At 37.3% G+C, this 25,994-nt stretch overlaps 2 protein-coding genes and 1 non-coding gene across 5 annotated transcripts; 2 read left to right on the plus strand and 1 right to left on the minus strand.

Moving 5' to 3' along the window:
- Positions 1-428: 428 nt before the first annotated feature.
- Positions 429-499, minus strand: TRNAG-GCC (transfer RNA glycine (anticodon GCC)). The gene has a single exon. It is a non-coding gene; the product is annotated as a tRNA-Gly (tRNA).
- Positions 500-852: 353 nt separating this feature from the next.
- Positions 853-21,164, plus strand: LOC137947895 (protein HLB1-like). Of its 3 annotated transcripts, none has more exons than XM_068793724.1 (15): positions 853-1,430; positions 3,315-3,440; positions 11,110-11,179; positions 11,657-11,770; positions 13,835-13,918; positions 14,985-15,035; positions 15,971-16,000; positions 16,933-16,995; positions 17,122-17,187; positions 17,373-17,501; positions 18,006-18,041; positions 18,799-18,918; positions 19,247-19,426; positions 20,386-20,540; positions 20,791-21,164. In XM_068793724.1, exons 1-14 carry the CDS (start codon positions 1,102-1,104, stop codon positions 20,494-20,496), a joined length of 1,509 nt encoding a protein of 502 aa, XP_068649825.1. In that variant the 5' UTR covers positions 853-1,101; the 3' UTR covers positions 20,497-20,540; positions 20,791-21,164. The 3 variants fall into 3 exon arrangements, with proteins under 3 accessions (XP_068649825.1, XP_068649826.1, XP_068649824.1); XM_068793725.1 differs by having other exon boundaries at positions 20,796-21,164; XM_068793723.1 differs by lacking the exon at positions 20,791-21,164 and having other exon boundaries at positions 20,386-20,699.
- Positions 21,165-21,732: 568 nt separating this feature from the next.
- LOC137947897 (protein S40-7-like) lies at positions 21,733-23,211 on the plus strand. The gene is made up of 2 exons (XM_068793731.1): positions 21,733-21,837; positions 22,023-23,211. Exon 2 carries the CDS (start codon positions 22,445-22,447, stop codon positions 23,087-23,089), a length of 645 nt encoding a protein of 214 aa, XP_068649832.1. The 5' UTR covers positions 21,733-21,837; positions 22,023-22,444; the 3' UTR covers positions 23,090-23,211.
- Positions 23,212-25,994: the final 2,783 nt, after the last annotated feature.

The following is a 25,994-nucleotide window of genomic DNA, read 5'->3' on the forward strand; positions in this document are numbered from 1 at the left end:
TCCCTAAAACACTGACTCTGAATTGGAAATTGTGAATGTTTCCATGGTGAGTGGATCCCATCCAAGGATCACTAATAAAGATAAGTTAAGAGGCTTAAGGTTTGCTGTTTCGAAACCCAGCCCCACCATTATACTGAGGAATTACTCGTGCTTTCTATCTGGTTGCATCAACTAGCTCTTAATTACTTTCAGTGCTGAAGCTAGGAAGATTTTTAAAGAAAAAAAAATCAGGAAACTACAAACTGCGGTTAATCGCCCTTGGTTTTCTTCTTTGTGGCTTTTTTGTTGCCCTTGCTTTTGGGCAAAATTTACATTTTTGCATTAATGGAATGAGTCCGTTTTTTCTTGTGATTTGGGAAATATGCTTAACAAAGTCAAAGAACGAAGAAACTTTAGAATGATATTGTTAAAAGAGTAAAAAAAATGGATGCACCAGCCGGGAATCGAACCCGGGTCTGTACCGTGGCAGGGTACTATTCTACCACTAGACCACTGGTGCGAAGATGTTTGTCTAAAATAATTATAATACAGAAAATAGATTTTACAACTTAAAAGTAAAGAACCCAAGAAAGTAAAAAAATAAAATAAATCTTTTTATTTATCGGCGCATATGTCATTATTCATTAGAAAAATCCAAAAGCACTCCCAATCCGTATTGAGTGTTTTCTCCATGGACTGAGGAGAAAACCCTGAACCCAATTTTTTGGGTTAGATCCGATCTGATCAGAGAGAAAACCCTGAACCCAATTTTTTTGGGTTAGATCCGATCTGATCAGAGAGAAAACCCTGAACCCAATTTTTTTGGGTTAGATCCGATCTGATCAGAGAGTCGGATTCGAAGTTTAACGCGACCCAACGCCCCTTTCCCTGCAGTACTTGCAGTGCAATCTGCGCTTGTGGTCACTGCCGCTGCGGATGCGTGCGTGACGCAAACTGCGAGAGTTTCAGCTGTCAGTTTTCCAGTTCTCGGAAACGTAAACCTGTCGGACTCCAGTGCCAGCAGGTGGAAAACCTCTCTTCTAACTCTGGGGCTGTCGAAAGATCCATCCAGAAAATCAGGTGCCTGGCAGAGCCTCTCTCCACGGGCTTCGATCCCCTAAAATGTCTGCGACAGCCGACGAATCGGAGCTGCAACACGATCACAGCTCGGAATTGCCCAACGGAGTCGAGCCGGAGGCAGCTACGAATGCAGATCCAGAGATAACGGTTGAGGAAACCCAGGTGAGATCAAATGATACTGGGGTATCAACCTCTGTTGATCAACTGGAATCTTCGACGCTGCAGAATGCAGAAGGAAACAAAACGTTCACGATGAGAGACTTGCTGAAAGAACTGAAGGAGGAAAAGGGGGAGTCGACGCACAGATCAGGATCCTCAGAAGGCAACGAGCCTTCGGAAGGCGGAAGACGAGAGGGAAGCTCGCCGTATAGGTTAGTAAAGACAGGGACACATAAAAAAAAAGCTACTTTCTAAGCTTTTTTGTCGCTTATTGATTGAATTGCTTGATGTGGATGACATTTGTGGTAGTTCAAGCTCAAATTGCGGGTGAAATTCACTCATTTTTGTGTTTTGAGAGAGAATGTTGATGCGGTGGAACATCCATTGTAGGAAAGCCTTTCATGCGCGAAAATCTGCTTTTCTGAAAGTTTCTATAATCTGGTTAAAATCCCCGCCTGCCCCCAGAAAAAAAGGAAAAGTTTCCTGTTAATATCTGAATTTAAAGAGACGAAATTGTAGTAGGGAACTTAATACAATTAAGATGTTTCAGTATGATAGCCCTGAGATGAATAGGTTAAATGCTGAAAAGAGCTAGAAAATATACTGGAACACCTTATAGTCGTAAAATGCTCATAAATTTAGTCTTTTTTTCTCATTCCCCTCTTAGACCAATCTAGATTCTCCAAATACGTAGGTTAAGTTTTGAGCTGCCCCATCAAATTACAGCACACTTGTCCTAGGTTGCTTTACTTCCGTCCCAGCAACATAGGTATTAAGTTGGGTCTAATGCTCATCCCAAAATGACTAGCCAACTCAGGAAACCTCTTTCCCAACTAATAAACTTAAGATCTTTGTACTCACTAATCCATGTGTGACTATTCCTTAACACTCCCCCTCACGTGTATACCCTCTTTTGTGACTCTACAGGTGGATAATTTAGGAGTAGGCAGTTTAGGTGTAGGTCCTCTTTTGTGGCTCTACAAGTGGATAGTTTAGGTTTAGGCCCTCTTTTTCTGGTTATACAAGTAGATAGTTTTTAGGTGCAGGCCCACATATGAGAACCTGACTCTGATACCATGTTAAGTTGGTTCCAAGGCCTATCCCAAAATGACTAGCCAACTTAGGAAACCTCTTTCCCAACTAATAAACTCAAGATCTTTGTACTCACTAATCCATGTGGGACTATTCCTTAACAATAGGCCTTGCTGAGTTATTTGGCTCACACTTTTTTAGCCTGAAACTCCTTAAATGAGAAAAGAAGCGTCTAAGTTTTTCCATAGCTCGGGTGGCTGGAACGAGTGCGGCATGCACATCCAGTGGGGAATGCCTCATATCAGGTCATTGGTTTGGTTACTTTCCTCATAACGAGCTCAAGTAGTACTGTTCCTATCCAGAATAAGTTAGTAAGGGGAAATGAACAAATCATTTGAGCTATATGGGTGAAACCTTTTCTCTATTATACATGATCTTCATTTATATACCTCATTTGGACACCTAAAAATTTGTTACTGCAATATGAATGAAACAAAAAATTTGGAAATCCATGACAAAAAATCATTTGAGAAATATTGAAGATTTGCTAAGAACGGTGTGCTTATTAGAATTAAGAAAAATGGCTATTCAACTTTCTTTGGCAAAGTACTAAAAACCCAACTGGTGATTTTCTTACAATTAGTGTTCTTGCATCTGTAAGGATATTTAGTTCCTCTTTAATCTCTTAAAAATTATATTAGTCCTCTAAGCTAGTTATTACTTTTTCTTGAGTCTTTGTTTAACCATTTAGGGCCACCTTGATTGCTTCTCTCTCTGTAAAGACAGAAATTCATGTCTGAATGAGATGCAAACTAAGTGAGAAGGATTCACAGAATATCTCTATCAATTTTTATACCTTTTTTGAGATTCAGGATAGTAAATAAATGCTTTGGCCATTCAAAAGAAAAGAGATAGAAAAAATAACCATCTCGATCAATCTATGGCCATTAGACAAATAATAGTTTACAATCTCGATCAATCAATAGCCATCAGACAAATAATAGTTTTCTTCTTTTCTTTTTCACTAAAATAACAAGTTATCTGTGGCCATGAATTTATTGCAGTCATGATAATGCTCAACAACAGTATTTGGGCCAGAACAATGTCGTAATGGACTTGATAAATAGTGTGACGGGTGTGGATGAGGAAGGTCGTTCTCGTCAACGTGTTCTTGCTTTTGCTGCTAAAAGGTAGAAGTCTTCTCTTTTCCTTATCCTAACCTTTCTCTTTCTGGAGTTCGGTAGCTATTTCACTTGGACCTATATGCCATGGTTGTATTAGTTCATCCGTTGTAATTGATCAAGACTGTTCTTTTTAGGAATGTGTAGAGTAGTGGTAATTATTTTGATGATTATACTTTGCTGCAATTTTTTGGATTGAACGCTAGACTCAATGATACCATTAGGTCTTCTATGGGTAGGTACTGAGGGAGAGCCACAGGTTCTGCCTTCATCATCAACAAATTGTAACCGATATAAAGAAACAAAGAAATCGGCCATTATGTAATAATCAAAGTCACCTATATTTAGTGTGAAATGTGTACCTCATGCCCTTCTTTCATTAGTACACTTTCTATGTTTCTGTTCCTGAAAAAAAAATTAAAATCCATCTTTGAAATTGTGTCAACCCTCTTGTGACTAAATTCAGTCAATTCTTTTGTTTTATTCCATATTGAACCCCCACCCTTTCTCTTCCAAGCTCAATTATTCAGAGAACTGGCCAGATGTAATCAACTCTCAGGATCATTCCCCGCCCTCAAATGGCTAAATGCCCTCCCCGCCCACCCCACCCTACCCCATTCCACAAACTCACTGAAGCTGAACTTCAATGGAAGTTCAATTGGAAACCCTAGGCCAGGTGTAGTTGTGGTTTTCAAGCCCCAATTGGTTACTTTCACTCAATTGAAACAAATATGAAGGCTCTCCTCACTGGAATCAAGCTCTATTAGCAGAAATTCACCATTCCACTAATAGTTGAAGGTAACTCAGTGCTTGTCATCAAATGGCTTGCAAAAAAATCCCCTCCCCCATGGAGAATCAGTCATGTGTTTGATGAAATCATTTATTTATGCCCTCCCTTGCTGGTGGTGGTATTGCAATCCAAGGGCGGCAAATAGTATAGCTTATAAGCTTGCTAAGGATGATATATCCTGTCAGCCACTAGTTTTTGGGGAATCTTTTCCACTTGAGGGCTGATTCTTAAGTCTTCCCTTTCTTATATTTGTCAATTTTCATTCTTTAATGAGTCAAATTACATTATTTAAAAAAAAATCAAAAGTATCTTTTGGTGCATTGACTTTTCATCTATTATCTTTAGTATGTTGCTTGTTGTGTATGAACTATCATTGACTCTGTTAGTGTGCTGTTCCCTTTTATCTTCTTTTTGCTTTCTTCTCGAAATCCCCTTACCTTCTCCCCCTTGCCTAAATTTCTTACGACCGAAACTGACCTGCCCTCAAGTTACTTTTGTCACATATCAGGAGTGATCATTTTATTTGACCCAAAATTTAATATGGATCAAGCAAGAGAATTAGTGTGTCTCAATGTCATAGATCTTAACGGTCTTCTTCCTCCTCTCTCAGGTTCGTCAACCATGGCTGTGTGAAATCAAATAAATGCTTCCTAAGTTTGAACTTAGGGTTATTTAATAGTTTATTAGATACTAAATATAGGTTCAGATAATACTAATCTATAATCTCTGTGTTAGAGTTCAAGGGTATTTTTGTAATTTTTACTATGTTGTATCGTGTCTTGATGTTTAGCTAGCAAGATGTTAATTAGGGAAGTTCAATGATGTAATTTTTATCTTTTTTATTATTTTTTAGGCTGAAAGTAGTATTAGTGTCATAGGGGTCATATGAACTTTTTCTTTGTAATTCACTTAAGCTGTCTAATAAAATGGGTTCGGAGTTGACCAGACAATGTAAGACTGAATTCAACACAGTCTCTTTCGTCCACTTCTTTTTTCTTTTTAATCTTCGTTTTCTTAGTTGTCACAGTATTGGAGCAGTGGCTCCGCTTGAGGGCACGTCATATTAGAGATTCATCCTTTCTTCTTAAGTTTGGGGATTCTCTTCAGGCAAACTTTCAATTTTTTTCTGCTTATTGGTCTAAAAGTAATTTGTTTTCATCTTTTTATGTGCTAGAACCTTCAAGGTGATAGCATATGCTGCGAATTACGCAACTTTATGTGTTTCAGTGCCCCAAGAGGGTTGTTTTAAGTTCTTCTCTTAGTCCAGTTCCTGCTCACCTCTTCAGGTGTTGCTGTCTTTTGTCTGGATCATAAATATTATGCATGCATCAGCAGATTTATGAGTTAGAAATCATCTTGGATGCATTGATGATTAAAAACTGGTCTTTTTGTTTATATACTGAAGCAATTGAGCCCTAGGTGTGCACTGGTGCGGGCCCCTACAAGTGGATTTGTACTTGTAAGTGCTTGGAGTGATAGTGTACTTTTGTGGTGCTGAAATTGGTGATTTCTTGTAACTATTTATCGAGCTGGATTGAAATTCATAGAGGGATCTCCATGGCTGGTACTGGTGAAGTTGTTGCCCCTTCCAAGGGCTCAGATAATTCAGATTCTAAGGAGTCTCATACCATTGAAATAACGTCTACTAAGCTGAATTGATAGGATTACATTAATTGGCCTAGATCTGTTAAGATATTCCTTATGGCCAAAAGAAAACTGAAGTTCCTTAGTGAAGTTCCTCCTCCACCTTTTAATGATGATTGGGAGGTAGAAAACAACCGAGTTATGACTTTGCTAATGAATGGTATGGAGGAAAGTCCAAGTGATTAGGTTATGAGTTGTAATACATCAAGGAGATTTGGAATACACTTAAATCTATTTTTCGCCCAAGAAACTAATTTGTCCAAAATTCATGAGCTATATGTTAAGTTTTTTAGTATGTCCACGGGTGATAGAGCAATAGCAAAATACTTTACAGAGATGAGAGGTGTTTTGCAAGAAATTAGTAAATTCTATCCTTTTACTACAAATGTTGTTGAGCTTAGAAAGGAGAAAAATCCGATTCATGTTTTACGGTTTCTAGATGGGTTGGAGCAGGAGTATAATACTACTCGGGCCCTATGTTTGGTTGATCATGGAAATCATACATTGGAGAAAACTTATAATTAAGTTCTTCGTATTGAAAGGGTAGTGAAAAATGATAAAACTCCTATAGGTTCAGATGTTGCCCTTAATATCCCCTCATCTACTTCTTAATCTGAATCTTCTAGAGGAAGACGAGAAGGCATTGGAGGTGGGGGATGTGGGAATGATAGTGATGGTAGAGGTAAAGGTTGTGGGGATAGAAAGTGTGTATTGTGGTAGGTTTAATCACTTCTTAGATAAGTGGTAGGATAATTTTGAGAAGCCTGCTTGGGCTAATCTTGTATACCAGTAGGTGGAGAAATGGACAATAGTGAGATTGGGTCCTCTTGTAGCACCCAAGAGATGCTTTAGAAGATACTTAAGTAGTTAGGTCAATTGATAAGGACCACTACTCCAATGTTTCATACACTTCCTACTCTTCCTATAGTTAATACACAATAGAAAGTGTTTCATGCACTTCATGTATCCTCTCCTTTTTCTTGGGTGATAGATTCTGGAGCCTCAAGTCAGATACGTTCTCTATTTTTTTCAAATGTGTCACCATCTTCATCACATAATTTTGTTACCTTGGCTGATGGCTCTACTTCCTTTTGTCTGTGGTGAAGGGAATGTTTACTCTTCATTTGGACTGAAGGGATCTATCTCTTAACTCGTCTTTTGATATTTCTCCTTCCCAATGGGATCTATCTCTTGAGTTGTCTTTACCTGTTCCTATCATAGATGTCCTGAGCACCAGCTCCTCACCACGACAACTGAAGCCGTTACAGGTGTATCAAAGTAAACATGTACATCTGCACCCCTCACTAATTAAGGACCAAGGACAGGTATCAACAGCTCCCACTCCATCGTCCCCCACCATCAACCTCCATACCTGCAACTCTAGTTATGATTGACCTTGGTCTTCCTATTTACCTCCGGAAAGGTAAACGATCTTGTACCCAACATCCCATTTCTCATTATGTGCCTTTTAATTATTTTTCTTCTACATATAGATTATTTAACTTTCTATGTCGAGTATTTCTATTATTTCTACAATGCAGGATGTCTTAACTTCTTCGAAGTGGAAAAAGGCCATGGATGAGGAAATGATTGACTTAGTTGCTCAAAAAACATGGGTCTTGGTTCATCTCCCCTCTAGGACTACCGTTGTTGGCTATAGATGGATTTATATAGTTATGTATAATACTGATGGCATTGTGGAATGATATAAAACAAGGTTGGTGGCTAAAGGATACATCTAGACATATGTTGTAGATGTCTTTAACACTTTTTCCCTTGTAACTCGATTTAGTACTGTTTAGATCTTGGTTTTGGTAGTACTGAATAGAGGTTGTTCATTTACTAGTTTGATATAAAAAATGCATTATTGTATGGAGACTTGCAAAATGAGGTGTATATGGAGCAACCTCCAGGGTATGTTGCTCAAGGGGGGACAGTCAAGGTGTGCAAGCTCCAAAAAACTGAATACGTTTTGAAGTAGAGTCCACGCGCATGGTTTGAGAAACTTAATAAGGTGGTGATGTCATTTGGTTTCATCAAAAGTCATTGTGACCGTTTCTAGTGTATATTGCATAGACAGTCTGGTGTTGTTGTGCTAGTGGTGTATTTAGATGATATTGTGCTCATTGGAAATGATATGAAGGTATTGAGGATGTAAAGAAACATCTCTAGTAGAGCAATTTTAGACAAAGGACTTTGGTACACTTATAGATTTTCTGAGAATAGAAGTGGCCAAAAGCAAGAGTGATATCATTTTATCTCAGAGAAAGTATGTGGTTGATATTCTGAGTGAACATGGATTATAGGGGGCAAAACCTGCAGACTCGCCTATGGAAAAGAACTTTAGCTTGCATGATGGCAATAGTCCACCACTTAGAGATAGAACTATGTACCAGAGACTTGTTATCCAATTAATTTATGCTATTGGTAGTAGACCAGATATATCCTTTGCAGTTGGAGTTATAAATCAAATTATTGATACTCCAAGGACAATGCATCTTGAGGTAGCACAAAGAATTTTGAGGTACTTGAAAGGGGCTCCTAGTAAAGGATTGTGTTATGAACCACATGGATACTTAAACATTGAACGCTTTTCAGATGCCGACTATGTAGGATCAAGGTTAAACAGAAAATTTACTACAGGACTCTATGTGTTTGTGGAATATATCCTTACACCTAGAAGAGTAAAAAACAAAATGTAACTACCCGATCAAGTGCTGAAGTTGAATATTAAACAATGATGCATATTATAAGTGTGTTTATACGGGTAAACTCTGTGTTGCTGGAATTTGATTTGGAGGAAGGGGTCCAATACGCTTAATTGTGATAACCAAACAACAATCTTTATTGCTAGTGATCCAATATTCCACGAGAGAACCGAACATGTAGAAGTATTAAGTAGACAAATGACTACTCCATATGTAAGGACCACTAACCAGGTTAGAGACTTGTTCATGAAGGCCCTTGGAAAGTGTTTCTTCATTAATTTTTGCTCCAAGTTGGGGGTTGGTAGCTATATATATATATATATGCCGTAACTTGAGCAGTGTTGAAACAGCAACACATGTCCTCCTTTCATGTCAATTTGCCTACCAAGTCTAGACATCCCTTTTAAACAAAATTGACCTTCAATTCTATGCCTCGGGAAACCTTGCTGACACTGTCCTCTCCCTAATCAGTACGAAGCTCCCAAAACTAGGAAAAATGATTTTATCTTGCTGTATTGGTCATATTATCTGGGCTCTCTGGAAAGTGCACAACAGAAGGAAATTCAAACTCAAATCTTGTCCTATTGAGGTTTTGATTGAGCAAATATCTAGTTAAGTCTCTGTCTGGCTCTTAAACAAAAAAGAATTCAAAAAATTCAGTGACTCCAACTTTAGAGGAAACTGGCAATCTATTGCTGGGATGTCCCTGCCCTCTCGCCCCCCTACTATGGCTACATGGACCCCCCCTCCACTTAGGTACACAAAACTCAACTTTGATTGCAGTGTTTTAGGTTGCCCGGGTCCTGCAGGATTCGGTGGTGTTATCCACAATGGAAATAGCGAACTCCTCTTCTCATATGCATGTCCCCTTGGCAACTCAGATTCTACTACTGCAGAACTCTCTGGCTTTTTGCATAGGCTCAAGGTCTTCTCTAGCCACCTCTCTGGCCCCCTTTGTATTGAAGGCGATTCAAAAGTAGTTATCAATTGGTGTGCTAACCATGGTCACCCCCGTGGCGTCATTGGGATATGTTTAATGAAATTTGTAACTTACTTTCAGGTTTAAACTGTATATGGAAACACATGCCTCGCTCTGCTAATCACTTAGCAGACTCTCAGGCTAAGGTGGGTGTGTCTCTCCGACACTTTGTATCTTTTTTTTATTACTGTTTTATGGTTGTAAGTGGTATAAGTGTCATAAGGGCAGTATGAACCTTTTTTTTGTAATTTGCTTAAGCTGTCTAATAAAAGGATTATGGGTTGACTAGACAACTTAACGAAACTGAATTCAATGCAGTCTCTTTCTTTCACTTTCTTCTCCTCTTCTCTTCTTTTTTTAATCCTTGTTTTTCTTAGTTCTCAATATGCTTTGAATTCCTTGACTTTTAAATGATTTTTATCTGATTGATGTGGTGCTAGTGCATTTTCAAGGTTTTGGAAATGATACTAGCTAATTAACGGGGTTATCATTCATTAACTATTATTAGTAAAATTATAATATGCAGTTCTACACTTACCAATTTTCATATGACATTGCACATCCAACTGTAGCACAGTTTAATAAGTTTCTTAGCATTTTTTGTATTTTCAAAATCTTTTTAAGACCGACTCGTTGGGCTGCTCAAGTTGGCCTTCTCGAGCTGGTGAGTTGACATAACTCGCTCAATCCGACTCAGAAAATGGGGAATCTGAGTTGGTCCCTGAGAAGCATGGTCTGAACATGCTATCAAGTCTTGTATATTTCCATAAAAAAAGTTGTATATGTTTAGTTTTCTTGAAAGTTGTGTACCTATTTATTTATACTTGTACCTCTGCATCTCAATGATGCTCTAGTATGTACCAAATTTGACAAAGTTAAATTTGATCTGTTTTTGTGATTGCATGGAAAATCATGAGATTTGTGCAGTTTCATTATAGAAACTTCTAAACTTGTTTTATAGATCTATTTCTGTTGAACAGATGTATCAATTTTCTATATCTGATTTGGTATTTTACTTGTTCCATGTTGGCACCAGGGACTGGTGGGCAATCTGAGCACTTTGTGATTTTTCCATCGGTGCCTAATTTTTCAATATTCCTGTTAGATTTACTAATTTTTTTAATGTAGCTAATTGTTTGGTTTTTGTATTTAATTGATTTTTCATTTGCTGCATAGTGAACTTGATAATGCCCCTCTTGTTGACATGGCATCACGTAGCTGACAACTGACATGTGCTTTATCTACATGACGGTTTACTCCACCTGAAAGATAGGGATCTAAGTCAGTTCTACAAACAAGTGTAGTTGCTTTAATAAATTAAACAATTATATCTGCTTTGCTATCTGAGCCTGTTAATTGACAGTCCATGAATATAAAATCCCAGACATCGAGTTACTTGACATTCTTTGAGTTATATTTGAATCCTGAATTGGATCATATCAGAAATATATGAATAAGCTTGAAATGTACTTTGCACCTTCAATGTTGAAAAATGTATATTAACTCAATTTATCAATTTGAAGCTAGTTGACATTTACTCATGCAAAATGGTTGTAGGTATGCTAGTGCTATAGAGAGGAACCCAGCGGACCATGATGCGCTTTACAATTGGGCATTAGTCCTTCAGGTCTGATTATTTTTACTTAGGCATTCATTTTTCAATGTTATAGCTTTCATTAAGTACCAACTTGGGAAGTTAGTATCAACTTCTGGTCACAAGCCTGGCAACACTTGGATGCCAACCATATAACTTAAGTCAGACATTAAACATGAGTCCACACCCATTATCATGTGACCATACTACACTTGCTTCAAGCAAGGTGTCACATCAAGAGCCTGGTGTGACATTTAGCGTGCTTCCACAGCTGAGTGTAGTGGAAAAAGCCAATGATAGAGCACAAAGAGGATTCATGTAATTGACCCCATCATAACTGGAATGAGGTTATGATGATGATAAATTCCAACAAGCAAGCTAGTACCAAAATTGAGGTACAAGTGATTGTCCTTGGCTTTATAATGAGTGTTCAATTGCTGTCTCCTTTTGTCATTCATTCAATGGGTAAAAAAAACTTTTATATTCATCGTAAATAAATTATTCATGCAGGAAAGTGCAGATAATGTTGGTCCAGATTCTAATTTGCCTTCAAAAGATGCCTTGCTTGAGGAGGCTTGTAAGAAATATGATGAGGCTACTCTGCTTTGCCCTACACTACATGATGTATGCGTCTTTTTTCCTAATCATTACCTTTTGGAAATATGTTTTCTTGTCAGCAATTTCATACTTACATTAGTTTATGTAGCTCTACTACCCATCATCTTTATAATGTTTTTAATGATATTAGAAGTGTAAAGGCAAGGATGAAAACCAGATTTTATCAGACCACTGCTCTCTCCAAAATGTAATTCTGATTTGCTAGTGCTAGAAACTTATCTCTTGCTATAATTCTAATATGCTGCAATAGGCAGGGAAACAGTTAACCTTGGTGAAACATTGCACGATAACTCCTTGCCATGGCTGACTAGCTGGGCATGCTCTGTTTCAAGTGTGTGTGTGTGTGATACGGCCAGTATGAACTAGCTTTATCTAGGAAAACCAAAACTTAGAAAAGCCATTCTTTTGCCTGCTTTATGCAACTAGGAAAGTAAGAGTTAAATGGTTTTGTTGCAGACCATCCAAAGCAGTTCAGAGATCCCAGCACATAGCAGGGAAGCTTGACCTTGTAGGCTTGACTCGAATATGTTCTCTTGCTCACCTGAAGTTTGAAACTTTTTCATGTCTATTATGATGAGATTTTGTTGTTCTTTCTTCATATGTTTGTTGGCTTGGAGTGTTACTTGTCTCTAGTCATTAATTGCAAAGGCATGTGGATGGGGTTGCCTAAGAAGCAGATAGTCCTTTCCCCTCTAGGAATTTTATGTGAAGAATGATTTTTTCTTGATAATTTTGGTTTATCTCTGAAGTTTTTGTAGATTCTCCTTTAATAGCTGCTTGGTTTTCTAGAAAACTATGGAAAAAAGAAAAGAAAACAAGGAAACTGGTCTCGTTTGATTGGGTGGTCAAACTAGGTTGGACTTCGTCAAACCAACTGAAGAATTGTTCTGTTCAGAGTCTGGTCTTGTTTTTAAAAAGCTGACTTATGGAATTTAGTTGGAAAAGAAAGAAGTCCCATTGCCACCTTTGATCTGCTTCTTAAAAGATTTCGCTTTCCATGTACTCAATTTTTATGGGTGCTCTCTGAGTATCCTGTCTCACTTGGCACTGGATGTCCATCTATTAATCCCTAATTGGGGCTGTCCCTCTGTTACCTGATTACCCATCATACTGTTCTACCATTCTACCAGTCTACCTATCTGTTTGTAAATAGATGTGAAATAAAATCCTTGCCTGTATACATTCGCACCTTCATACTGCTTATTAAATGGAATAGTTATGGGTACTAGTTATTTTATACCCAATTACCTGGATATAAAGATGGCCAATATTGTAATTTTGAAGCCTTTCCTGTGCAAATGTAAGAAAAGACCCTCTTTGTATGATCGGTTATGAAAAGAATGCTTACCCAAAAATAACTTAGTCGTATTAGAAGTATTTTTTTTGCACTTTGACAATAAAAACTTATATTTTTACATGTTTTAATCGTTTTCAGATGCAACTTTTGAGGGTTTTTTGTTTTATTTTATGTATTTGTCTTTTAAACTTTATATTTACCCATTTATTTACCTGTTTATCCTTTTACCCGCAGTTAGGGAAACACCTCTTACCTGATTTGGATTAAACACATAATAGGATGAATATCAGGTAATAGGAATGACCAATAAATAAAAAAAAAAAAAAAAAAAATAGCCCTTGCACATTCCTATCCTTGTCTGTTTACAGTTCTATCCCTAAGGAATGGGGATACGTATCCTATTTGGCCTCCTTGGGAGAAGACACCTAAAATTTGCTCTTGTTGTTACTAGACATGGAATTACACCACCTATTTGACTTTCTGTGCATGATTCTCTTTGATGTTATTGAGGACTCAACGCAGGAGGCTGTTATTCTATTCTGGGTTCTTGAGAATAAAGTTTTATCATGCTGATTATTCTGCTTTTGTTATTATTTGTCTTTAATTAATTGCTATCATTCTGTTATTGTTAACAATTTTTGTGTCTTTGTACATGTCCCGTACTTTCTTCAATTATGATATTTTCTATTGTATTTGACATCATAGCTGTATTCTAGACTAGAAAACTTGTCCTCCCTGTTTCCTTAATGAGATCCTCCAATTTTCATGGTCAGGCATTTTATAATTGGGCTATTGCTATATCTGATCGGGCAAAAATCCGTGGTCGTACAAAGGAGGCAGAGGAACTATGGAAACAGGTTTGTCATGTTGAAGCTTTTTATATTCCACATCTTCATTGCATGATGAGTAGTTAATCATTTTATTTTAGTCTTTAATGGTGTGAGAGGCTTTACTGAGAAGACACATGAAATACAACTGAGGCGGGAAGAGGAGGCATGAACAAGGGGAGCCTTCTTACCTTGAGAGGGTACTACTAGACAAGTGAAGATTGCATTGAAGTCTAATGAGAAGAAAGATAAGGGTTACCAACAGCAAGGTGTTGATGTACGGTTCCACCTACAGATTGGACAAATTAATGCCACATTCTGTATCTCTATGTGTGAAGCCTATTTTTATTTTTGGTAATGGCTAAAATTTCTGTAAAAAAACTGATCATAAAATTAAGAGGAGTGTAAACATGTGAAGCCTAATTTTTTATTCTTACTGTTACTGGTGGCCTTGGGTTTATTGAGTCGTGTACTTATTCTTAAAGCTTTTACTAAAGACTTAGCATATCTGGAAAGTGGAACCAGCATATGTAGAAGTATCTCTTGGAACTTTTCTCAGTCTTCACAGGGGGGGAGTTAAAGTATGAGGTCTTGAGTTCAAGTCTCACCAGGGGAAAGGGAGTGTGCCTGTAATGAACATTCAAAAAACAAAGTGAACTAATCTCAACAGCGGGTTAGGAAGGGTCTTGTCCAGCTGCTCATCTGTGCCTTGTCCCCTTCCATCAGTAACTGAGGGTAACTTTAAAGAGTAATTCATTGAAGCAACACTGAGATATCAGAATCTGCGAGACTAAGAGGCACCGACTAAGCGATCATAAATTTGCCTTCATGACCATAGATTACTTTTTTCTCAATAAGATTTTAGTAACTTAACAGGAGTTTTAATAGGATCTTCTATGTGGGAGCTGTTGAATGTTGACCCAGATAGCTCTTGGCCAAATTAATTTGGAATATTTGTGGCAAATACATTATTCAGTTGATGAACACCAAATTACATGTTTTTGCATTAATTTTTGTACATACTTTCTTTTAATTCACTAATTTTCTGTCGGAGAGAGCATGGAATTTACATCATATAATCTGCATTCTTTTGCAGGCAACAAAAAATTATGAAAGAGCAGTTCAGCTTAACTGGAATAGTCCCCAGGTGGGTGTTTGAAAAGTTTATGCTGCTCTTTTGATTGCTTTTCTTTATAATATAATACTTTTCCCCCTTCATTGATCCTGTAGTTGTTCTTCTAATGAGCACCACTTTCTTGTTTGCACAAATATTTCTTGATGGTAGATCATATGGAGAAACTGAAATATCTGAAGTGAAATCCTTTTACAAGAACCAGAATTTCACTTTGCATTGAAATGTAGCTAGTGAAATGATATGACTTGATGTCACCACTAATTACAACCTTATGTCTCATTTAAGAGATTATGTGACCTTACACTACACTTTACTATCAGTAATTCCTCAAATTTCACATTCTATTCAATTTTTTTGAGGAGCTTCACTTTTGTTAGTAACCTTACCTAATCCAACAAGGGTGTATCTGGCTAAAAAATTAATTGAATAATAAAAATTATGAAAATCTGTTGGTGCTTGGTGACTTCATAGATATAATATATTGGGCATGGTGTATTGCTTTGTTTTGGTTTGCATGCAAGCAGAGTGGTTGGATTAAATAGATCTATAATCTTGTTTAAGAATGCTAGATGGTGATGTTTGTAGTGTTATTTCTTTTTTGGGGGCAAGGGAGGGGTTAATTGTCTTGTACTATGTTGTAACTCTAAACCTAACAGCTTCTATGATTAAGATGTAAACTGTGTATTTTCCTATTTTATTGGGCGTTTCATGATCTAGGCAGAGGAATGGACATTTTTGTGCTTGTATGGACTGTGTACTTCATCTGTGTTATGATCTAGATACCTGGTTTTGGTGTCTGGTCACCTGTTTCTTTATCTTAGTGGTCATTTACTTATTGTTGAGTGTTATAAATTGGAACTAATATGTCAAACCTTCATTTATCTCTTTTTTATTTTCTGAGTACTTCTCATAGTGTTTTTCTCATTCATCCTTTTGGTTGATCACAGGCACTTAATAATTGGGGGCTTGCTCTTCAGGTATTTTCTGATGTCTTTTCAATTGCTGTATGAGACAATGACTTTCTTGCGATTGTTTACTAGCTACTATATAGCAAGAAGTTGACCTCTGATGAACAGCAAGAAGAACAACCAATGATAGAATGCTGATCACTATCAAGGTGCTCTTTCTTTAGGGGGAAGTTGGAGAAGGCCTCTTTCAAGGACTAGCTACCTACCATTCTTTACCAAATGGCTAGGCCTATAAGTAAAATGTGAATCATAGAAAGAATAGGGCTGTCCACACTCTTGATGTATCTCCACGTTTAGCCTCTTTTTTCCCTTTACCCTCATATGTTTATAATATTTATCTCTTTTTATCATCTACCTTTTCTTTCCCCTAGTGATAACATGATTGCTGTTTCCGCGATAATTTTTCTGTTGCTATCAATGTTTACTTCAAATGCCTTTGCACTGAGAAATAGCCTTAATAACTTAATAGTGAAGGAACTAGTAGCCATCATCTAAAATAGCAGAAAACAATGTGTTTGATTATAACCATTGCCCCTAGTTGTCATTATTTGTTGCAGTACTAAACCTTCATGAATCTTTATAATGCCCGATAGTTGGGATCTCTAAGAAAACAAGTGAGATTTAAGAAAAAAAAATTCATTAAGGCTGCCTGTTTTTGCAATTTATGTTGGTGTGAAGAGTCTTGGTGTATGAAAGTTGGAAAACATGAATCCTCAATGGTCTTTAAAATCCCAGCACTGGTTTTCCTTGTGGCTATCTTCTGTCTTCATTTATCCTAGCTTTGGACCTTCAATTGATGTTATTGCTTTATTTTCCAATGGCTATATGTGAAAATTGACATCTGAATTCTTTGATGCAGTGCATATACTTTGTATTTTCATTTTACAGTAACATCTGTTTTTTACATTATCTTATTTGGATTTCTGTAACAATGCAATTAGGAACTCAGTGCTATTGTTCCTGCAAGGGAAAAGCAAACAATTGTAAGAAACGCCATAAGCAAGGTACAAGTAGTTTGATGTGTCATTTACCAAGAATTTTGTAGGCATTTTCTCATATAAATCGCTTATTTGTTGCTGTTTGAGTTTTTTATCCATCTCACATGGTGTCAATTTCTATAAATTTGCCAGTTCCGTTCAGCAATTCAACTACAATTTGATTTTCATCGAGCTATTTATAATCTTGGTACAGTTTTGGTAGGTGCTCTCTCTTTCTAATTTATTATTGACTGGCCATCTTTAGTTAATATCTCTACTGGTTAATAGTGAAATCGTGCTTTTGAAGATCTCTCCAGAAAACTATTCAAGAAAAAATTTGCTGTGCACTCCATTCGTATAGCTACTTTTCTTTAACCACTTGTACATCTTAATTTGTACTGCAGTATGGCTTAGCAGAGGATACATTGAGAACTGGGAGGCCTGCCAACTCAAAAGACGTTCCCCCGAATGAACTCTACAGCCAATCTGCTATTTATATTGCTGCTGCTCATGCTTTGAAGCCAAATTACTCAGTAACGACTTTGTGCTCTTGTTCTCTATTAGTGGCTGTACCACTTTATCTTATTTTCTGTTTTATGTTTACTGGACAATGAGTTATTTGGTGAAGAATACCTTTTTTTTGTAATTTCTTTCAAATCTATAATTTATCCAAACTTTGACCTATATTATTCATTAGGATTTGAAAATTCTAATGCGAAACGTGTCATGTAAAATTTTGTTTGACATTGGATTTGTTCGAAATAGTTAGTAACTCAATGTTGCCAGGAAAATCATCTTTGCATAGCTTCACGTTCTTGACAAATTAGAGATAATAAAAGCTCCAATTATGGGAAAAAAAGCCAGTTGAATTCTTCAGCTTTTTCACTTGTATAGATTGCCCAAATTATTTGAAGATAAAAGATAAACATGCTTCGGCAGTTCGAAAATGAATAATTTTGAATTATGAGTTTAGTTTACTTTAATACTCGATATTACTTATGAACTGGATTTATGTTTCTATTTTCTTTGGCACACAGGTCTATCGGAGTGCATTGAGGCTTGTACGTTCTATGGTGAGTGCTGATTCTGGAAATATTTAGTTTTAGTGTTTTGTGACTATAACATTTTGTACGTTCTGGATTTTGCCTTGCTTGATAACTACCCTTTTCTCAAGCCTATTTTCCTGTTTTAATACTTTTTTTTTTCAAATAGCTGTTTTAATGCTTTTACTATGCATTTTTGTTAAAGTGGACAATGGATGATAAGGCTTTGGGGGACTAAGCAGATAGGGATGGGATACTAATAAGTTTTGTTGATTTTACAAATTTGTCCAAGAAAATAAATACATATAGAAGATTGAATGGATCTCTGAGTTCATATTGTTAATGCCACATTCATTTCTTCAATGTTCTGTTTCAAACAAAAAAAAAAAAAAAATCTTAATGTAGTAAATTGTATGAGTTGAAATGTCTTAAGATGCACAGTCTAAGACATGGTAAAAGTTGATGAAGAGGCTATTCAGATGCTTTTTGCTCGGAATACGTTTTATTTATCATAGAATGGCTTTTGCTTAGTCTTTGTCATAGTTACATTTTGCATTATACTATTGGCTTAATATGGGGTTCTTGTAAAATGAATGAATGTAGAGTAATACTTTCTGTTATTTACAATCATCCAACAAAGTTGATGTGTTCTCAGTTCTTTTAAACTCTCAATAGATACACATTGGCCTCTGAGTCTTTCTTCTACTAGCTTCTTATTGAATAATTTCGTATGTTTTTCTTCTATTTTGGTGTACTGTGATTAATGAAGATACATTTTCTTTGACAGCTACCTTTGCCTTATCTCAAGGTGGGATATTTGACTGCACCACCTGCAGGAAATCTGATTGCTCCTCATAGTGATTGGAAGAGATCACAGTTTGCCCTCAACCATGAAGGGCTTCACCAGGTTACTTCATATCTTCCATGCCTACTAAGTTTGAAAAACAAATAATTTTTTGTTATCCTGTCACCACCACTTGGCCTGTTCCTCGGGTGCAGTCTCTGGCTAAGTACTTCGGCCAGCACCATTTGTAGAATTTATAATCTATTGCATTAAAATGTTGGTTGCAAACAAGTTTCTGGGATCTCGTATGTGCCCTCAATCATTGAAAAGACTTTTACTGTGGTTTCTTAGTTTGCTTGTCCATGAACAATCACTTTTAATTCGTAATTAAGCTCTTTCAGATGTTTTTAATCTTTCTTGAAGTTAAGCACAACAAATTGAATTATTGCAGGCTAAGAAGGTTGAGCAGCAGTTATCCCAAACCTCCTTGGGAAGGCGACAAAGTATTCAGGATAAATCCATTGTCAAACTAGAGGTTGCAGATATCATTTCTGTATCAGCATGTGCAGATCTTACACTACCACCCGGTGCAGGCCTCTGTATCGATACAATTCATGGACCAGTGTACTTGGTAATGATCTTGTACCTCACAATCACTGATATTGCTCATGTTTATTTTATTTTCTGTTCATGTTAGCTTTAGGTTTCTAGAATCTTTTTTGAGCTAAACATAGCTTTCTTGCTATGGCTAGTTTTTCATTTAAAATATGAACATGCTGGCACAGTTGAATGGAGAGCAGGGGCATTCAAGTTTGCTTCTCCAATTTTGAAGAAAAACTTCTTAGCTAGTGGTTGTGTTTAGCGACATGGCAGCAACAACAGTCTGTATTTTTAAAGAATGAAAGTAGGGTTGCGGTGAGACATTTCAATGATTGGATCTGATTGCAGAACAGTCCACACGGAGACTACACTGTTGAAGTGCATGCGCTCCATTTTGTGTTAGTTTATGAGCAAAGTTGCCTATCATTTGGTTGTGATTGCTTTATTGATCATACAGTTAAGTAGGAGGATATGCTTGATTCAATAGATAAACCTAATGGTGAGAAAACTTTCGTGGAAGTTCAAACATCCTGAAAGAATGATCAGTGTTTAGGCTTTGTATTGCTCTTTGGGGAATTCCATTTTTATGAAAAAGTATTTGTGGAGAAAAAGTTTGTAGCTGGCCATTGTAGAAAACCTGAAACAGTCTTAGTTCAAGAAAAAGAAAAATACTGAAAAGGACAAAAAGCAGTTAACATGTTGCCACTAGAAGCATAAATTAAAACTGAAGATTGCCTTGTATTGGATCAATCATAGAATTTATCCTCCGATTTGTATAAAATACTAACAAGCTTTGCTTTATTGTCCCATCAGTGTAAAATAACAGAATTGATTAATTTGTTTTTTCTTCTTCATTTCTTCCATTAGTAAAAAACTGCAATGGCAAGTGATCGTTTGATTTCTTTCTCTAGTACTAAAGGCTATCTCTCTCTCTTTTATCTATTCTAAATGCTATACTTTGTCTTTCATAATTTGTATGTTTGATCTTAGGTTGCAGAAACATGGGAGGTCTTGGATGGTTGGTTGGATGCTATTCGCCTTGTATACACCATCTATGCAAGAGGAAAAAGTGATGTATTGGCAGGGGTTATAACCGGTTGATTATTTGTTGGTATCTGAGAGTGATTCAACAGTAAAGACACCAGGTTTACTACAAAACTGTTTTATATCGATAAGATTGTAAATTATACAAATTTTGAGGGACAATTGTGTGATTAATTACATATATTTGAGTTATTTCATCAGGCGGCATCCAACTTTATTTCTTTGGTTGTGTAATAACCTAGTTGAAAAAATAATGTATAATTTAGATTATATTTTTACACTGGGTTTCCTTTTTTTGAACTGTCAGTCTATATCTAATTACTGTCAATTAACTTGTTTTGATTCTGACAGTTCAGGAACATTTTGTTTCGATGCGGTATACATGCATTTCGGCATGGAAGAACGTCCTTTGAGACGAAACCTCTCCTGTCTAATCTGGCTATCGCATAGCATGGAGCTAGTCAAATTCTTGACTGGAGTTTCATTCAGTTAAAGGGTGCATGCTTCTTGGTTGCAGCTTGATTAGACACAAGTGATATGGTCCATTAAAGCATTAGAATTGTATTTTGTAGCTACATTATTCTCAAGTTTGGTTTGGATATTATGCATCTTAGGTTCTATCCCTGCTTCTTGGTTTCATAATATATTTACAGGAGAACACTTTGTGCTCAGAATTTTCTCTGGTAGGAGAGTTTCTGAAAGGATTTAGTCGAGGGTCATGCAAACAGGTCATTAGTTGCTTGACAAGCAATCCTAATTAATTAGTTAGTCGAGTAGTTGCAAATAAGCCAACAGTGGTTGCAATATCCATGTCTTTTACATGGAAATATTCTCGAAATAGGGAAGAACAGGACAGAAAGAATTTATTTCTTCTTTGAACAAAGCTGAATGAGATTGAAATAGTCTGACATTGAAAGAGAAAATAGAAAACAAACTCAACATGAATTGATTATTAAAGAAGAATAGGAGAATGCAAGAGAACAACAGCAAACAACTAGAGTCACAGTGATGGAATGGATGCCTCAAAGATGTACAATACAGCTGGTGAAATGACTTTCTTTCATTTCAAGTTCTCTTTACGAAGAAACTAAAAAGGAGAAGGAAAAGCCAAAGTCCAAAAAATCTCCAGATTTGCTGAAACAACATGATATGATATTATATGATGTTTGATACTGAAGGGAGATGAGCCTACCAGCATAATTACTAATTGGAAGCTTGCTTTTGTACGTATCTATAGCTAGAATATTCTACATGCAAGAACAGAGTTCATTAATGACATTGGACAAACCATCACTGTGATTCCTAACACTGGTTTCCTTCCCTAAGGTGAGAGGGCATTGGCTTCCCATGGTCTCCTTCTCTCCCCAATTATTTCAACACATTTTGATGGGTGATTAGGTAAGTTGAAAGCTTAATGAATGGAGGTTTCCAACTCTTCCTCTTTGTCTCTAACTTGAGAATTCTGCTCCCATCAATCATTGTACATTTTTGTTTTATATTATATTGGAATCTCATCGCTTTATTTAATCAAGGTTTCAATTATATTGATAGAATTGGCAAATCTCATATGATAATATAATCAGATTTGATTCTATTTTCTAATGGAACGGATGGTTCTGGCGTGAATGGGAGCTCTTACATATCTGACGCCTCCTGCCCCGTATTCGCTCTTTCAATCACTCGTTTCTGTGTGCGTGACTCACCAAGCACCTCTCTGGAGAGCCACAATGGAAGGCCAAAGAAACAATTAAATCACGATACGTGTCGCCATCACCACCTCCCGCCGCTCCCGCCGATTCCTATTCTCCACGCGGACCACCTCCCCTAAAAGCCCTTCGCTCATGTCGACGATGCCTTTCCTTGGATCCGATCTTCCTCGCCGGAAAGGAGTTTCCGATCACAAAAAACCCTAACCCTCTCTCTCTCTCTCTCTCTCTCTCTCTCTCACCCTTGACACCTCCTCCTTCTTTGAGTACTACACCCAGTCTAGTCCTCTCCTCCGCTCATGGAAGCCGCTAATTCCGCATCTCCTGCGTCGCCGGCGGTGCGGTTTCTTGGATTCCTCAATCAGGAGCCCCCGGGACCCGATCCAGAGCCTATCGAGTTCGATGAGAGCGATATTGTTTGGTCCGGAGCCTCTTCGGCCTCCGATTTGTCTGCTTCTCCTCCGCAGTCCCGTTTCTCCACCTCCACCTCCTCCTCCTCCGGCTCCCGCCACCCCTTCCGTCCCGATAAGTTCGGTCTCACCGCCGCTTTATCTGACGACCGCCGCGCCCTCGTGCAGAGGAAGCCAGCGCTTGACCCCACACTCTCCGCCGCCACGGCTGCGCGAACAATCCCGCCCGTTGCGATCCCGCGCTCTGGTTACGCATCGGATGATTTCAGCGGCTCGTCGGCCGCGTCGGGGAAGTTTTTACAGTCGGCGCCGGTGAATGTCCCCGTATGGCCAAAGCCCTTGTCCGCTAAGCAGAGGTTCGTCAAGGAGGATGTTGAGGAGATGGAGGAGGAGATGCTGCCGCCGCATGAGATAGTGGCTAGGTCGCATAAGTCGACGTTTTCTGTGTTCGAAGGCGTGGGGAGGACGCTCAAGGGGAGGGACCTGCGTCGTGTGAGGAATGCTGTTTGGCAACAGACAGGTTTCCTCGATTGAAATGACTTCCTCTCTTCGTTTTCTCCATTGCTTTGTGGAAATTTTCTAGATTCGAATGAACCATGTTATATAATGGAAATATTTATAGATTAATAATACGATCTCTTGGTTTATTTATTCAACCCCGCACATAAATCACAGAGTACTCTTTTTTTTTTTTTCCTCAGACAATGTTTTCTTGGATGTTCATTTCTCAGAGAATATTTATAGCCGTTTGAATAGTATATACTGATATGCCATATATAAACGTAACAAAAAAAAAAAAAAAAACTGGACTACAGCAGTTGGGTTCTTTAGCTCTTGTTCTAGTCTGGCTTCTCTATTATGGAGCTTTGCTCTTTCAGACATTAAGATAAACAGAGGAGAATAAAGTCGTGGAAGAACCTCCATCCCAAATCTGGAGCCTGAATTCGACCACGAAATCAGTGGTCCTCTCCAGGCGACAGACCCCTTACTCAATGGTGGAGCCACTATCGGTGGCGCCGGCGGCCGGGTTGTCGAGACAATTTTGTTTTCTCGGAGATACATTCACTATCTCGACTAACAAAATAAACGTCAAAGTTTTCAGATTGTTTGGGTGATGCAGGTTTCTTTGGACTGATTATCTGATTTGACAATCGATGCCCAGAAGAAAGTTGAAGTTTGGATGGAAACGAGATCGCATGATGGTAAGGTTACCTTCGTAATCTCCTGATTTTAGACTCAACGGGTGAAACCGGTGACCGGGCGGCTGCCTCTGCTCCGCCCTCCCCGCGCGCGGCAGCAGGCTTCACCTGCTTCTTTAGCTTGTTAATCTCGTCCTGTATGGTGCGCTTCCTTCGCCAAATAACTAGCCCAGAGTAAAAAAAGAGATCGGATGAACCAGGGCGAAGGTTCGCCCCTCCGGCAGCCCAAACTCTCCACCCGCTGCAAGAGCATCCTGCCGCGAGCAAAATTCATCTGAATCAAACCAAAACAGGGTCACGAATGAGCACACAAACAGAGACGACATGCCTGTGGGTGTAAAAGAAAAGGCAACGAGAGTGCTGCAGCAGTTGGCAGAGGAGAAATACTGAGGTTCGGTACGGCTCGGTGGAGATGATCGTGGAGCTTAATTTCTAAAAAAATGTCACAAATTTCGTAAAATTTAAAGCGGAAGCCAAAGAATAGATACTCCAGCGTGACAAATTCTCAAGAATATTGTATTGCTGCTATGTGTTGGCTTGTTGATTCTTACCATAGTCGTTGGTTGATAGGCCAAATTAGAACTAAAAGAAGCGGAACCCATAGGCCATAGCCATGTCAATAAAATGATATATAACTTGTAGACTCACTCCAATTTTCTGCAGCTCCCAAAGTCACTAATGTATAATAAATTGTAATCATTAATTAATATAATATTTTATTTAATTAATTAATATATTTTAATTTTACACTAAATTATTTATTAGTATAATAATCATGCTTATTTTGGTTAATTTGGTGTTTAGGTATATATGTTTTATTTAAGTATATTATTACAAGTTACTCGTTCTCATGTTTTGATTATATTTTTCATTTTGGTGTACTAACACTGGAAACTGTTTTCCAGTGCACTTGAACTCGTCCCCCCCTCCAACCCGGTCTTTTTCCCATTAAAATAGAAGTTGTAACTAATACGTGAAACTATCCCTACATCTAAAGAAAAAACAAACTAATAATGGGTTAACTAAAAGGGACATGTCTAATATTCTCACACTTACTCATTAAATACTTAATATGTAACATTCAATATTGATATATCCTCAAAAAAATTCTTATAGATATAATATATTTATACCCAAACAAAATAATTTAAATTGCATGAATTGTGATTTTCACAATTATTATAAATTTCTTATAAATCCTTTATATCTTTATGAATGAACTTCCAAATGCTCATTCAAGATCACTAAAATTTAAACCTATATTGTTATTCTCTAAACTTCATATAAACAACTAAATAAGATAAGACAAATATGAAATTAATAGAGACTTCCAATTGACAAAATGTGATACAAACAAAAAGGTATTTCAATCACATAAAGACTACACAGTAGAACTAAGTTTCATATGTTCAATATGTCATTTATAAGCAATCTGTAGTAGACCTTTTGTCAATGGATCAACAATCATCAACCAAATGTTGATGTGTTCACTTTGTTTGTTTTGACATGTTCTCGAATAGTTAAATATTTAATGTCAATGTCCTTGCTACAACTTCCGTTTTTATTGTTCTTGGCCAAAAACATTGCAACATAATTATCACAGTAAATCTTCAATGGTTTAGAAATTGTGTCAAAATTTTCAAACCCATAAATAAAACTACTCAATCATATACAAAATATGCTACAAACTTTATTTTTGTGGTAGAAGTAGCAATTAAAAATTATTTTGCAGTTCTCTAAGAAATGACCCATCCAGATAAGACATATCCTGATGTCGACTTTCTTTAGTCAAAGCAGCCAACAAAATTAGAGTCTCTATCCAAAATGCATGGAGAACACTTGTTTCTTTGTTAGACTAGAGATCTACTTTTTACTCACCCTGAAAAATATTTACGTACAACTTCTCAAAAAAATATTTTTTCCATTAAAAGAGGAGAAGTTGTAAGGGTCAACTAAAAGGGATGCGTCTAACTATAGCTTATTGGAGTGATCATATGGGTGTTTGGGAAAAGGGGTTTTTGTGGGAGAAAATTTTTCGGGAGAGAAAGAGGAAGCAAAGACAATGGAGGGAGATTATGTTACATTTTACTAAGATTAGTTGGGAGAAGTGAGGAAGACACCAAGAAAGTCTCTTCTTCTCGTTGCCTGGACGAGTGGAATTGTCAGAACATACAAATGGCAAAGTGACAGGTAGAGGATGGCAAAGCGAGATAAAGATAAGAGTGGGAGATTTTTGTGCG

The sequence above is a fragment of the Aristolochia californica genome, unplaced genomic scaffold, assembly GCF_029961685.1.
Source record: "Aristolochia californica isolate CCGP_79_NKW_82.1479 unplaced genomic scaffold, dmAriCali1.0.hap1 SCAF_13, whole genome shotgun sequence".
Classification (NCBI taxonomy): domain Eukaryota; kingdom Viridiplantae; phylum Streptophyta; class Magnoliopsida; order Piperales; family Aristolochiaceae; genus Aristolochia; species Aristolochia californica.